The 15,362-nt window shown below is 38.5% G+C and overlaps 3 protein-coding genes across 3 annotated transcripts; 1 reads left to right on the top strand and 2 right to left on the bottom strand.

Moving 5' to 3' along the window:
* Positions 1–1,923: 1,923 nt before the first annotated feature.
* Positions 1,924–4,712, bottom strand: hdhd3 (haloacid dehalogenase-like hydrolase domain containing 3). Its single transcript, XM_079578222.1, has 3 exons — positions 4,473–4,712; positions 3,580–3,917; positions 1,924–2,543 (listed from the first exon to the last, which is right to left on the bottom strand). Exons 1-3 carry the CDS (start codon positions 4,480–4,482, stop codon positions 2,139–2,141), a joined length of 753 nt encoding a protein of 250 aa, XP_079434348.1. The 5' UTR covers positions 4,483–4,712; the 3' UTR covers positions 1,924–2,138.
* A 68-nt stretch (positions 4,713–4,780) lies between these two features.
* On the top strand, positions 4,781–7,511 carry trub2 (TruB pseudouridine (psi) synthase family member 2). Its single transcript, XM_079578215.1, has 8 exons — positions 4,781–5,012; positions 5,083–5,223; positions 5,524–5,598; positions 5,678–5,739; positions 5,809–5,890; positions 5,967–6,039; positions 6,121–6,257; positions 6,725–7,511. Exons 1-8 carry the CDS (start codon positions 4,895–4,897, stop codon positions 7,027–7,029), a joined length of 993 nt encoding a protein of 330 aa, XP_079434341.1. The 5' UTR covers positions 4,781–4,894; the 3' UTR covers positions 7,030–7,511.
* A 223-nt stretch (positions 7,512–7,734) lies between these two features.
* On the bottom strand, positions 7,735–13,774 carry rab44 (RAB44, member RAS oncogene family; the record flags this gene model as incomplete). The annotated part of the gene is made up of 9 exons (XM_079578211.1): positions 7,735–7,955; positions 8,042–8,118; positions 8,503–8,601; positions 8,682–8,796; positions 11,247–11,328; positions 11,433–11,555; positions 11,772–11,845; positions 12,927–12,997; positions 13,274–13,774. The coding sequence occupies 9 exons, from the start codon at positions 13,772–13,774 to the stop codon at positions 7,871–7,873; spliced, it is 1,227 nt and encodes a 408-aa protein (XP_079434337.1). The 3' UTR covers positions 7,735–7,870.
* Between the last annotated feature and the right edge of the window lie 1,588 nt (positions 13,775–15,362).

Raw genomic sequence — 15,362 nt, forward strand, 5'->3', positions numbered from 1 at the left:
AACAAAGACTCCTAAGACTGCAAAAACACATTGTTTGATTTGAAAAGTTGACAGTTGTTTTGTTACTATAGATGAAATGTACTTGGTCAGTTTATTTTTTTTTATTCCTGAGCTATACTTGAATATGCTTCATGTCATGCTATATCTACACTCACATTGTGATGATGTTATTGTACAATTGTCTTGGTTTAAAGACTGCACTGTTTAATTATTCACTTTTACTTTTGTCAGTGCATCGCCAGAGGTGCCCATTATCACTGTTTTTAACTGCACTGAAGGGCGCACACGGGGAAGCACATCCTAAGCATATCTGCACTTGTATTTTATATATTTTATTTCTAAAATGATTCTACTATTCTGAAGCATTGCCTACTTTTATCAAGTTATCTATTAAACAACATTAAATGCATTGCTAAATAGGAATACAAAAAAAACTGACCGGTTAAACTTTTTGTTCAAATGTGGGGCATTTATGTGCCCATATTTTCTTTGTTTACATGACTTTAATTGTGATGAAGACAATGTGGCTTTTTTTAATTCACATTTTACTAACCAATTTATTTTGTCTCATCTAAAGTCTCTATTATTCACATTTGTTTTCAATGTTGAATTAAATATGCAACTGCATTTCTGTGTAGCTCATACTTTTAATATGTAGTTCTTATTTGGTCCATCATCTCTCACAGCTGAAGCTCACTGGTCCATGATTTTCACTTTTTTTTTTCAATCCTTTCTCCTCTATTTCTGTCTTCTGTTGAATATTTCAACTTGGAGGCACGCACATTGAAACAAACTTCGAATCCTTTGGCATATTATAACAAAGAGTGCCTCTCCAGAGTGCTTTTATGGCTGCAGGAAATATTTCTTTCTTTCTACTGGATCTCAGTGTTTTGCCTCCTTTTTGAGCTTGAATGTAGTATCGGTTCATCCCACTCATGTGAGCTGCATCCGCTGTTTGTCATTATTTCATAGAGTTGACGTAGATCTAGTCCTTTCACTCTTCACATTAGGAGCTGCATTTTGATTCACAATCCCATTATGTCTGCAATTGGATTTCTGCACAGTCCTTTAGAGCCGTCTGGCAGAGCTTCTAAACCAGCTTTGATTTAAGCGGCTCTTGTGGATGTTGCCCTGCAGATACACATAAGCCTTAGACAAATAATAAACATATGAAGCCCCAACAAAACTGGTTTATAAACAGCAACTCATTTCATACATGTTTATGTAGATTCTTGAAGATGTGCAAACATTTATGGGTTCATAATTAAAATAGATGCTTTGATTGGCTTCGCCTGTGGCCTGCGAGTGGTGTTACTGTGATCTGCTTTGGTCCAGATGGTTTAAAGCTGTCTTTAGGCAGGTATTAAGGTTAAGCGACGGTGCCCTATGTTCAGTGCTAAACAATCAAACCACTTTAAACTTGCTCTGGACTATGTCCAGCCTAATCCTAGGAAAAAGACCAGATTACTTTAAACACTCTTTTATTTTGTCCTTTATGATTTGTATTCAATAATTTAAATAAGTGGGTGATATGTTCAATTACATACAATTCAAGTCTTAGGTTTTAAGCATCGAAGTGTTTATAAATGTGATGTTTTATTAAAACTGTTGTTACATAACATGAAAATTACATCTGTCATCTTCAAGTATTCAAATAAAATGTTTATTTCAAATGCCCCCAAGAGGCCTCAGGACTCCAGCAGAGTTTGGGTCTTAATTTACTGACTTCCTTATAATGAGCTGAAACATGTCACTTTGTCTCTGACCCTTTGCTTCTTATATTAGTAAATCTGATCCCTCAGTGAAAAGGTTTGGATGCCCTCAGTATGGTCTGTTTCCTCTAGATCGGTGGTTCTCAACTCGAGTGGTGTCTGTACCCACCATCACCCAAAGATGACGAGCTGTGACCCAGTAAAGATAATTTTTCAAATCCTTAAATCACATTGCAGTTCAAATGTTATATATAAAGTGAAATACTTTTCCTCAGATTATTAACAATTGAAGCATTAAATAAGTCTAAAGCCGTCAAAACAACTCAACATCAGTCAATTTAACGGTCAAACTCAAGAACTTTTCATGCTTTTCAGTTGGCAATATAGAAACAAATGTCCCCCGGGAACATCTTGAAACCGACTCGTTCATCCTCTGTTTAGATGCTGCTGAAGTCGTAACGGCAGCTCTTCTAAAGAACTAAGACGGTGCTCTTTCGGAACAACGTCAGACTGCTCATATTTGTTGTCTCTGTCCAAAAGAAATCCGTGAATGCCAACAGAACGAGATGCAAGGTAGTCTTTGACATAATGGTCCCCGACATGAGCTATTTCTGCAGCAGACGCGCCACACTTCTGCAGAGCCTGCTCAAAGATGCGGGGACTGGGCTTGGCTACACTTGCGTCCTCTGAGGTGATCAAAAAACTGAAGTGTGATAACAGATCACATGACTTCAAAATGGTTTCCAGGCGCTTGTCAAAATTTGATACCACACCAAGCTTCAGCCCGAGAGATGCACACACCTCCAGAACCGTTTTCGAATCATCAAACACCTACAACAGAAAAAATATCCCAAATTTAACATTTGTACACTATGCCAGCATCTTACACCCTACAGTTCTGTCAGTTGGGCTGGGCATCATTAAACGAAAAAAGAAAAGTATCGAAAGCAGGTACTGAAAAACATATATCTTTTTTAGAACAGGTTTTGATGCCTGCTGGGTCCAGGGACAGCATTAAAGGAAGTTACTTGATTGTTTCAGCTCAAATAAATAATACAAATTTAATAGAAATAGTCGTTTATGCAATAAATTAACGTCATTGTTCTGTTTTATGGTTCTAGACGTATAGTATAGTAAACCAAGAATCATTAAAGTACCTGATATTGTAGCGACTGAACATTCAGTAAAGGTTTAGTTATGGTAAAGTATGTTCAGCCCATGAGACAGATACAGGGGAATCCTCTAGGGCTAGGTACCATAACATTTTTATCAATGCCGTTAATTTAATGATACTTTGTTTACGATACGTGAGCAATACTTTTCTCATTACCGATACCAAAATATTTGTCATCTAGAACCAGAAAAGAAAACAATCATGTTTTTATAATATATATATTAAAATATATAATTTACAATATCAGGTTCATCTCAGGAAATGTGTGAGCATTTTGGGAAAAATTGCGGGAAATGGGGCAAAAATTCTGGGACAAAATGGGAGGAAAATTGAGTAAAAATGGGGAGAAAATATGGAAAGAATTAGTAATAAAAGATTGGCAAAACTGAGGAAAATAATAAGGCCAAAAAATAAGGAAAAATTCAGGAAAAAAAATAATTTATTGGAGCTGAACTAATCACTTCCTGTAATGCTGTCCCTGGACCAACAGCATAAAAACTGATTTTTTGTTGTTGTCCAAACCTGTTTCCGATACTTTCAGTCCCTAATCCTCTATGACTGAGGGAAGAATAAAAATGTATGAAAATTACAAAATCAATAATAACAATTTGAGCATTTTCCGCGTCATAATAATTATCAAAATAATGATAATAACAATAATAATTAAATACTTCCTGAAGCTTCTGTACGTACCTCCCAGTTCTCTGCATTGCAGAAATTGTGATAAAGATTGTGGGATACTGTCTGGAGAAGAGCTGTATCTTGAACTCCGCATAGATCAAAAGTGTCTCTCACCACAGCTGTCCACCACATGTGTCCATTCAGACCTTGAGCGATGCCATAGTTTGGATATCTATTTGAGTAACTTTTATACACCTGACGGAAAGCAGAGTTGACCTTCACAGGGTTGAGACTGAGGCCCACTTGCTCAGCCTCTCGACAGTACTGATCTCCCACGGACAAGCGCACCTTTAGGAGAGTGTCTTTGACATCCCACAACACCCATCTTAAAGGAGGAGCACGCATCACACCTGTAGAGTAAGCAGACACAGACAAAACTCATGACACTGCATCCCATGAACATTACATATAGTAATGAAATAAAATATATGGATTTACACATATACAGTCCTTAAGGGCAGCTGTGGCTGCAATAGAGCTTACCAACACCAAGTATGGTGTGAATGAACAATGCAATGTAAAGCGTCTTTGAGTGTCCAGGGGAAAAAAATGCAGCATTATTAGTATTAGTATTAGTATTATTATTATTATTATTATTATTATTATTATTATTATTATTATTATTATTATTATTAACCTACATATAGGTGTGTAAACAGGGTATTCATTTATTTTGGGCTCTTTTGAAGCCACAGGCTGCCAATCTGCACCATAAACCGCTACCAACCATAAATATGTGTTTACCGAGTTCATCAATTAAACAGCTGCTGCAACATTGACTCAGACAGAGCAATCAGCCTCTCTACATCAAGTAGCATTTTTACACAGCGACAATCTATAAGACGACTGGATTTCTCGCGTCTCCTTTTCTACTTTGACACAGTTTAAATTCAATGCAATCTCACCTAAATTCATCTTACGCGGTCACCAAGTTGACCTGTGAAAAAGACGGTGCTGCTACTTCCGAAACATTACTCTTCTTCTTCTACGGTGGGTGGGTAGTCCCATTGGCGAAAGCGTAAATCCTCAACCTTTAGATACGTTCAATTACATATGATATGAAGTCTTGCCCCTGACGAAGCGATTTAGTGATTACACACGATAATAAGCAAATGTATACGCAGATACATTTGCACTTGATCAGTTTATTGATGAACCAGAGCCAGTCCAGTAGAGGGCGATGCAGACACTCGCGGCAGCCAAGAGAAACAACACAGTCAAATGCGCATGCGTCCGAGAACACGCAGCATTGATGTTACTGATGTAGGCTACCGTCTGTGTGTAGGTCACATTATGCTTTATTTGTTTGATAAATAGCAAGGCGACAATGGCAACTGCAGCTATCCGGCTATTTCGGAAGTTAGAGGGCTTGTTCTGTGTGTACAAACCCCCTGGTGTTCACTGGAAGCTTGTTCGGGACACTGTGGAAACCAATCTTCTCAAAGGTCAGCACAACTTGTCTTCCTTTGTTGTATTTCTCGTTTCATTTGCTTATACCTTTGTGTCTTGTTGTAGGTTTGAACGACACTGTGCCCCGTCCTGTTGCGAGGGAGGTCCGCTTTATGTTATCCCAGAGCAGTACAGAGGCCAGTGATGCTCCCAAGGCGCTCACCCTGTCTGCTGCCAGTGTGCCTGTCCTGTCAGAACACCCTCTTGGTCAGTGGCTCTCAAACTTCTCACACCATCGAAGAAAAGCTTTGCCCGAGTGGGATCTATGCTAGGGCTGATTCAGATCATAACTTAAGATAACCAAAGAATAAATCAAATTGTCTCTCAAGTAAGCACACAGCCAACCACAGTTTGAGAAGCACGCACTAGGTATTTTACTACTTATCTGCCACTACTTCAGTGGTTACCAGTTATGGCCAGGAAATTTGCATCTACAGTCTGGTTAGGGGATTTTAATTATTGCACGAAATTTGACTTAACTGCGTTTTAATGTCTTTTATGTTGTAGTTACAGGACCTGAATTTCAGCAAATTCAAGTTGGAGTGGGCCATCGGCTGGACACTTTTTCTTCTGGCGTGTTAGGTATGACCCGATGAATCCACAAAGTATTAGTCTACAGCATTTAACAATAATTTGTCCTTTTTTTTTGTGTCCCCAACAGTTCTTGGTGTTGGAAATGCAAACAAAGTCCTAAATGATCTCCATAACACTCGTGTTACAAGGGTGAAGAAAGTTCTTTCTATGTCAGAATATACTGTGAACATTGTGTCATGATGGCATTTCCCCGTTCAGGATTACACAGTCGAAGGAGAGTTTGGAGTTGCGACAGCTGACTTTTCAAACCAAGGCCGAATTGTAGAAAGATCCACTTATGGTTTGTTTTTTTCCCTTACATGATTAATTTTATTATTATCTCAAAGATAATTCTTTGGCTCTCATTGTACTTTCAGAACACATCACACGGGATAAACTTGAAAGGGTCATGGCAATTCTGCAGGGAGCCAATCAAAAGGCGCTGTTTATGTATGGAAAATGGTTTTGTAATGACTATATCATAACCACTCCAAGCATTGTATTAGCTTTTATAAAAATGTGTCGTTAAAGGTATTCAAGAGTGGATATGCGCTCACAAGAGGCCTATGAAATGGCAGTTCAAGGTCGATTGGGACCAGAGGAGAAGTCTGTGCCTATTCTATTAGGCCTGCGCTGCATTCGATTTGAGCCTCCTAATTTTACTTTGGGTAAGTCACCACTAAAAGTTGCATTCCTGTCTCTTATTATGGGCCTCTAGTGCTGACTAATTTAAATTGACAGATGATAAGATGATATGATAAATATAACGGGTGTGTGAGGCAGTTATAATGTACTATAATTGTGGAGTGAGATGAGCCACCTGCCACTGCACTGTGGTGCAAATGGGAGATGTTGTTCATAATGGCATCCAGTCTGACTCTTGACGCACCCCTCCACCACAACAAACAGCGAGTCCAGGGCCCACCCAATCAAAGAATGACCTTTTCCCACCAGCTTGGCCCTTTTCTGTTCTTATCAGTCAGGTCCCAACAAACTGCCCTATATAAAAGGACACCGGCCACGACTGGTCTGTCTTGCGTGGCTTTCTTTATTGATCAAAAAACATTTAGAAAGCTCTTTGTTATCAAACATCTGTGTAATGTAAACTAATCTAATTTATTTATGTCCACGGCAGAGATCCAGTGTCTAAATGAAACACAAAAGTATCTTCGTAAAGTTGTGCATGAGATTGGATTGGAGCTGCGCAGCACAGCGGTTTGTAAAGGTGTTCGCAGGACCAGAGATGGCTGGTTCACTGTGCACCAGGCTTTGACACGGAACCAGTGGACTTCTGCAGAGGTTATGAATGCTGTCCAGCAATACCACGTCAATAAGAAAAGAAGGGGTACCAGAGAACTTAAAGACCCAGAGCTGCACGGGAAAGAAGGGGACATTACTACCAGCCAAAATAAAGCGAATAGAAGAGATGCTGTTAATTAGACGTGCAAATATGTATTTTATTAATATAACACAATCAGAACAGGAGTACAGACATTGGGTAAACAACCGTTACTCTGTGCGTATTTAAAATACACCGATCACCCCTACAACGGTCTAGCCACCTACCCATTTTTGATCATAGTCCGATCCAATAATACTACAATTAAATCCATAAATTGTGGATCTTATGGGCTTACTTTTTAAAACCTTTTCAGAAGAATGTTTTTGGATGAACATATGTAATACAGTGTGAACATCTGGATATTTATTTAACTGACCTTTGCTTGTATTGGTGTTTTATAAGGATTCTGCATTGGCATGATGTTGACATGCCTGCCATTCCACAGACTCTATTTGTATAATGGTCAAGTGACAAGAATGAGACTGCCGTTGTCAGACACAAACTAACATTGATGGCTTGTAGTTTTACTTGTTATGATTAATTAAGCCAAAGAATTGTTTTTGTTAACTTGCGACATAAATGTGGATTATACAGAAGTTTATGTGAAATTCTGTGTTTTCTCATCACAATCGGTACTAAATCCCTTTTATACTAAAACACTTAAAACATAAAGCAGTATACTGGCAGACTTCCCAGATATTTCAAGAAAGATTATAAAAGTGGTGTTTTCTGTGCAAAAGTAGAAATGATTTCCTCCCTTACATTTTAAAATTGTGTTCTGCTAATATACATTCAATTTAAAGTTAAAATCATATACAATAAAATGTATCCCTAAAAACTCAAAATTAAAAGGTTAAAGTAAGTTACATTTTCCCCCTTTGCATCAAAAACAAAATGTAGTCATAAGATTAGATTTACAATCTATGTGTCTTAAAACATTCAGCAACATCCCAACTTGTTTTTTGGTTCAGGTCTACGCAACAGCAGGGGTTCCTCACTTTTGTCAGCTCTTTGACTCAGCAGCCTGACAAGACACACAAGTAACAAAACTCCATCGATTAAAATATATATGGTGTGTAAATAAATATGGACATATGTGTCAAGTGTTACCTGGCAACTGTTTCCAAAGCTTCTGTGACATTTTGACCTGTCGCAGCACTGCACTCCATAAAGGCAAAGCTGTTCTCCTGCAGATATGGAAGAATGCTTATATGCATTTCTAATTTGATATACAAATACTTTAAAATAGTGTTATATCTAAAGGTAGGGTATATTCGATTTTTAAATATTTCATTAATGTTATCTGTGTCCCTTAATATGAGATCATGTTTAAATAAATAAAAAAAAACTTTACTGATAGCAATTGTGGCATCAATCTATTCACAGTATTTACATGTTTTGTTTTGGTTCTTGAGGCAATTATCAAATGAAGTCCTAATTTGTGCGAGTGCAGGACTCCATTAGTTGACGTTCAGTAGCATGTCCATATAAACTTAAAAAAACAGTTACAGTGAAGCTAGTGTTTGCATTTTTTTTTTTTTTACTGAGGTCACTGATTTGAAGCATATTACCTCTGCAAGAATTTCTCCATCTTCTCTGCTCACTTTTCTTTCCATACGGTCGCTCTTATTCCCCAGAAGTAAAACAACTGCATTTTCTGCAGCTCCCTCCTGCAAAACAGAGGGTAAAATTAGTATAACAGTACAAGAGTTAGTCAAATTAGCTCTTGGAGGTGTTTTATGCACAATACCTTTACACAGTTTGCCCAGTAGCTCACTGCAGTGAAAGTTTGAGCACAGGTGACGTCATACATCAACAGAAAAGCCTGGGCTCGGTGGAATATCTGCTTTGTCATGCTGCGAAATCTGTGGACGCCATATGAAAATTACTACAATGCTCTACATTTGTAAGCAAGAGCTCGTCAAGTCATTTTTTGATCAGTAAGCATTGTGTTAACACCATTGACCTTTAGATACTGTATTGCTTTTAGTTCAAACAAATATAAAATGGGCTTGGACCTTGTGCAAAAAGAACACCCATACTGTAAATATCAGTACTAAACTGACAACCAGCATTCATAAAAACATTACAACAATATGCCAAACCAGTTCCCCAACAGGTTTCAACTTGGCTCAATCGTTTCTGAAAGAGCACACAGTCTACCTCACATTCAGGGAGTTGCTGCTTGTGCTGACTCATATCAAAATGTTCCGCAAACTCCTACAGACACAATTGCGCAGATCATAAGTATGAATCCTTTCTGCAGACCTGCCGAGACAGCCGGCTGTGCCTTTGATTCAGCGAACAGGGAACAACTCCGCCTCAAAACAAGGACAAACTGTCCTCACCAACAACAAATTACTCCTGTTTTGGCTCCAAATGTGGGCCATGTTTTGTGACTCAAAACACCAAAATGGCAATATGTAGCTTTTATGATACTTCGCCTTATGTGCCTTTTTGTCTCAACAAACATTTCATACAGGGGACAAATACAGTCCCGATCAAACGTTTAAGACCAGGGGAAAAATTGTCAAAATTCACATTTTGCCTGGTTGGATCTTCACAAGGTTCCAAGTTGAATTTCAGTATGCAACAAGAAGAAATAGGAGTGAGACAAAAAAAATATTGAATAAAGCTTTTTTGCAGCTGATCAAAAGCTTAGGACCACAAGGCCAAATCTGTGCAAAAATGTGGATTCAGTGTCATTTTCAGGTATTCACACCGTCATGCGGTCCTGATGCAAAGGCAAAAAAAAAAAACTTTCTGGTTTTGAGCATGGTTGGGTTGTTAAACTGCGGGTTATGGAACAAAAAAGTGAAGTGGAAAACTCAAAAAAATGTCACCAGCTCTGAGCTGGAGGGTCTGATTGGGCTGTTCGTCAAGACACTGGACGATCCTCGACCCAAATGAAGGAGCCCAAAAACCAGTGGTTCCCACACAGACGAGGGCCACAGTCATGAGGGATGCTCTCTGTAACATCTGCAGAGGCAGCGGCCATTTGACGGCTTGCACCGCCTGAAGCTTCACTGTTCTACTGAAGGAAAAAGCGCCAGATCATTATAGCACCCTGTCCCTGTGGCGCAAAGAAAACATCTCAGAAACCATCAGGGCCAGTCAAAGGAACTGTCTGTAGACTCAGACAGGATTGTATCGAGGCACAGATCTGGGGAATGTACAGAAAAACTGTTTCAGCATTGAAGGTCCCGAAGAGCACATGACATCTATTATTCATAAATGGAAGACGTTCAGAACCTCCAGGACTCTTCCTAGAGCTAGGCCCGTACAAACGGAGCCGTCGGGGAGAAGGGCCTTTGTCAGGGAGGTGACCAGGAACCCGATGGTCTCTACAGAACTCCAGTTATTCTGAGGAAATGGGAGGACCTTACAGACGGACAGGTGCTGCAGTTTATTTGAAATTAATTTGCAAAACATTCTTAAAAACTTTTTTCACTGTGTCATTATGGGGTATTGTGTTTCGATTGATGAGAATTTGGAATAAGCTGTAACATAACAAAATGTGGCAAAAGTGTAGGGGTGTGAATACTTTCCGAATGCACTGTAATCTGTAATTTTCTTCCACCTTTCATTGTCTCATGTTTGGTGCTCTGTAACAAAGTCCAAGCTAGGCCTTTGAAGACATGTTTTGTTTTTGAAGCCCTTCAGACGCAGTTGCCTCTGATGGTTATTGAGCTGCAGTCGGCTCCAGTAACGGCCTTCATTTGGGTCGAGGATCATCCAGTGTCTTCACTAACAGCCAATCGGAGCCTCTGGCTCAGTGCTGGTGACATTTTTTTGGGTCTTAAACTTGACGTTTTTGTTCCATAAACCTCTTTTCCGATCTTTTAGGAAATTCAAAATTACCGACTTACTGTCGCACCTCAGCAGCAATGGCACGCGGTGAGAGGCCCTGTTTTTGCAGCTTAACAACCTAACCACGTTCAAACCAGAACGTTTTTTTGCCTTTGCATCAGGACGGCATGACAGTGTGAATACCTGACAGAAAATGACACTGACTGCACATCTTTGCACAGATTTGAGCTTTTAAAGGCATGTGGTCCAAAACTTTTGATCAGCTGCAAAACAGACTATTTCAGTTTAATTGTTGTTTTCAATAAAAGCTTTATGCCCATTTCTTCTTGTTGCAGATTGAAGATCTACTTGGAACCTTGTGAAGATCCAACCAGGCAAAATGTGATTTTTTTTTTGTTTGTTGTCATTTTTCAACTGGTCTTAAACGTTTTATCGGGACTGCATACTGTATTTATGTATAAAAGTGCTAAACTATATGTTTTCTAAATGACACATAAATACATACCGCTCCTGACCAGCTGTATCCCATAAATGTAGCACAATATTTTTTCCATTCACAGGCATAGTCCACTTGTATGAATCCATGCCTGTAATAAAAATGAATCAATTTACATAAGTAGAGATTATTACACAAGTAAACCTATTGTTAATGTCATTTATATATAACATTTATACTTTTTCAAAGTCTTACCAATCGACGCCGGAACATCGGGGGAAAATCTCCCACTTTGAGCCCTCTGTATAAAGGAGGTCTTGCCCACACTGCTGTCTCCAATCATGACCACCTCATACCTGCAAACACTGCGATCCAAACCTGAAGAAAGATGCATTATTTTGTGTTTTATTGTGTGTTTTATTGTGTACTGAAGTCATCCTGTTTCAATTGGCCGTTAAATAATTAAGTGAATACACATTGCATTACTGCAGCTACTCTGATGTAGAATAACTTAAAATTTACAAAAATCATAATTATTATCAAACATGTACACAACATATTCAGAATGTAGGAAAATATTTAGGCTTTGTTTACCTCCAGAAATCCTGATATTACTCTCTTGGACTCGGCGCATATTTGGTTTTGATGGCTGTTGTGATATTTTTTCACTGTAGTAAAAGAAAACAAAGTAAGCGAGGTACAATATTTACTAGATGCTGTCATGTTTAGGAGGTATTTGAAAGGGCAAAGTTGAATGAAATATTAAGTTTCATTTGTTTTGTTCTGTAGATAAACAAAATGATTATGAATCAACTTTGTTCTATTTTAGACAAATATGGAACTATGTGGTTACACTTTATTATACACTTCCTTGATACATTGTACCTACAACTTTAGTTGAATGTAATCTGCTTTGTAACAATCTGTAAAAACTTGTACCTATGTAGTACATACACAATGGAAACATGTGTATTAGATAGGTACGTAATGTACCTCCAAAAATGTCATAAGACTTAAGACCCTTAGGGTTAGGGCTCACGATTAGGGTCTTATGTCTTGTTACTTTACAGAGCACATTACATTGTACGAAAAAGCACAATGTATTGGGTAGTGTAAAATAAAGTGTCACCAACAAGGGTTATTTCAAATAAGCAACACACTGCAAACAACTTAAAAGCAGAAGTGGGTGGTATTCAGATACATTTGCTCACTTACTTGAGTAGCATTTAAGTTCTTGCACTTCTTGGAATCGTTTTATCAGACACAATTTACAGTGTGTTTTATGTTTTTCATGCTGTTATGCAAGGGAGTGTGTTCAAAATGAATTTTGTTGTGATTCATTTTGCAATGACAACAAAGACCTAACCTATCCTAGTATTTTAAAATAACAATACTCCTAGTTTACAAAACCTCGATATGTAAGAGACAAAAGCTTCATGTTGACATATACAGTGGGGAAAAAAAGTATTTGGTCAGTTTCACATAGACATTCTATTGGATTTTGGCCAAATACTTTTCCCCCCCAAAACAAGGAAACATATTTTTTATTGTATTTTTGTGAATCGTTTCTTTGGCACAGGCAGTTTTGTTAAGGCTACCATCTACATGGAGCACTGTTCCAATTAGCATTGTGGATTCCAGTTAACGGCTCCAATAATTTCTTCCTCCCATTTCACCTTAATATTTGAACCTGATCCTTTTGCTTTTAAGTAAGTGAGATATGTTGTGTCCACTACTTCTAAGACTCACCACAAAGGCCTAGAATCCAATGCATCATTGAAAGCAGTGGCACTGGATAAATCTTTGTCACCTGCATTAACCTGTCAAGACAAACAAATATCTGAACATAAGAGCTACTTAGACTTGTACTATGTTTTACAATAACAATGAAAGGTTTGCAAGTCAATTTCCAGTACAACCACATCTTCCTCTTTGTGCGTTATGCCACATGTTCTTGAAACAAAGTGGTTTCATGCCAAAAAACACAGGCTAATGTGACAACAGTGCACAGTAAATACTAGTAAAAAGAACAAATGCTGCAAGTCAGCAACAAATTCAAATTTCATTATGATGATATGAAATAAATAAAATCTTACCTCAGATACTTGGATCAGTTTTGGTGCCTCTGCTCTGTGCTCTCCCAATGGATGAAGCAGGCTCTCTTCACTGTCTGGTACTCTCCTTTGTATGACGCTTTGGTCTGAGTGGGGCTTTCTATGTGACCCCATTTTTCTTCTCCTTGCTACAGCTGCATCTTCAGCCATTGCTTCGTGTTGGGAAGACATCTCTGTTACTTTAGACTCTGATCTCAACTTCTCCAGACTGGCTTGTTGGCTAAGAGGGGTTTCCTCATCTGGTGGCGGCTGATGTACAGCAGCAGAGTAAACGAGTAAGCCACTTTGTCCTTTACTGTCATTATCATCATTAGAGACACTTGCAACTACTTCACTTTCTAAATTTACAGGTGTGAAAGTCTCGTCTTGTGGATTTTCTCTATTGGATGATACATTTTTGCGAGTGGAGCCCATTTTTCTTCTTTTGCCTGGACTTGGTGGTTGGATTGCTTCCCCAGCAATTGGTAGAAGAGTTTGTGCCATTGCCCCTTTATCTATGTCCTCAACCAATTCAGCCTCTGTTTGCAAAATCTTTTCTTTATCTTCCTGTGATGCCTCTTGTCTTTCTGTGCTTTCTTCACTTTGATGCTGATCTTTAACATGTGTAACAATGGTGGCTTCCCCTTGATTTACAATGATATCATGGTATAAAGGTTGAGCATCATTTTCACTTACAGTCGGAGTGCTGTCTATCTCATCAGTTGTTGGCTTTACTAAGATGGTTGCATTGAGGTCTGCATTTTCTTCTTCGACTTGTTCCTTTTTGTTGAGGTGAGATTTTCGAGTCGAGCCCATCTTTTTTCGCTTTGGTTCAGAGTTTGTTTGTAGTTTATCTTTAGTCTCTAAAACGTCTATGACTTCAATTCCTTCTTTGTCCTTAGTTATGTCCTCTGCAGAAATTACAACTGACTGTATTGCATCATCTGTTTTTGCTCTGATTATTTCCTCAGATCTGGCCACACTCTGTGAGCTTGTGTTGTCTACATCAACATCACGTGGCAAACCTTCTGCCTTCACAATACCTTTGTCTTTCAGGTCTATTATTGTGAAATTTTCTACCATCACTTCTGGAATTTCCTTTTGGACATCTATTGCTTTTTCATCAAGGGATACAACTTGAGTATTCATTTCTTTTTCTTGTGTAGAATCAACGGTTTGTTCTTGATTCATGGGTTCTGCATCCAATTCTGATACAACATCTGAACTAATGATCTCTTCTGCTGAAGAAGCTTCTACAAACTCAGGAACTTTATTATCATCTTCATTGTCAATTGATGAAGAATCTTTACTGTCTGTGAGAATCTCCTCCAACTGGTTTCTTCTTACTCGTCGACTTGAGCCCAGTTTTCTTCTCAGATTATGGTGTGCATCACTATCAGACGTATTACTCAATTTAACTGTTTCCGATGGTTCCACCATAGAGTCCGCAAGGTCTGGTTGCTTGCCTTGTTGTAAAGAGGAGTTATCCATCTCTTCAGGCGTCTCACTGTCTGATATGTAGGTTAATTGATGAACATTTAAAGTCTCTTTTAATGTATAACTTTCAGCACCGACGTCACTTTGTTGAGCATTAGATTTTGGTTCCGTCACATTGCCTAATACTTGATTGTCTGTAACATTTGATAATTCATCATCTACAGTTTTCTCCACCTCCAACAATGTTGTCACTTCTGTTGTCTTCAAGGCATCATCATGAACATGTATAGGGCTTTTTACTAATTCATCTTGTAAAGCTGCCCAGTTCTCATTGTCCGTGGATATTTCTGTCATTTGAACAGGCTCAACTTGTGTTTTTTCAGCAACTACATCATTCTCTTTAGTCATTTCTTGGCTCTTTTCTTCAATAAGGGACTCAGTTTTTGTTTCTAAATTTGTTTCTTCAGGCGTGTGGCTAGAGCCAAGTTTATTATCTTCATTGAGATTTGAGTCTTTAGCAAAACCATCGTCCACACTGACAGGAACATCTGGTTGCGTAGTGGCTAGAGTTGCATCTGTGTCATCTGAAATTGGGACTTGTATAGTAAAGAGTGTAGACGACTCGTCCCTTTGACCATTATTCTCTATTTGGTTT

The sequence above is a fragment of the Gobius niger genome, assembly GCF_951799975.1.
Source record: "Gobius niger genome assembly, chromosome: 20".
NCBI lineage: Eukaryota > Metazoa > Chordata > Actinopteri > Gobiiformes > Gobiidae > Gobius > Gobius niger.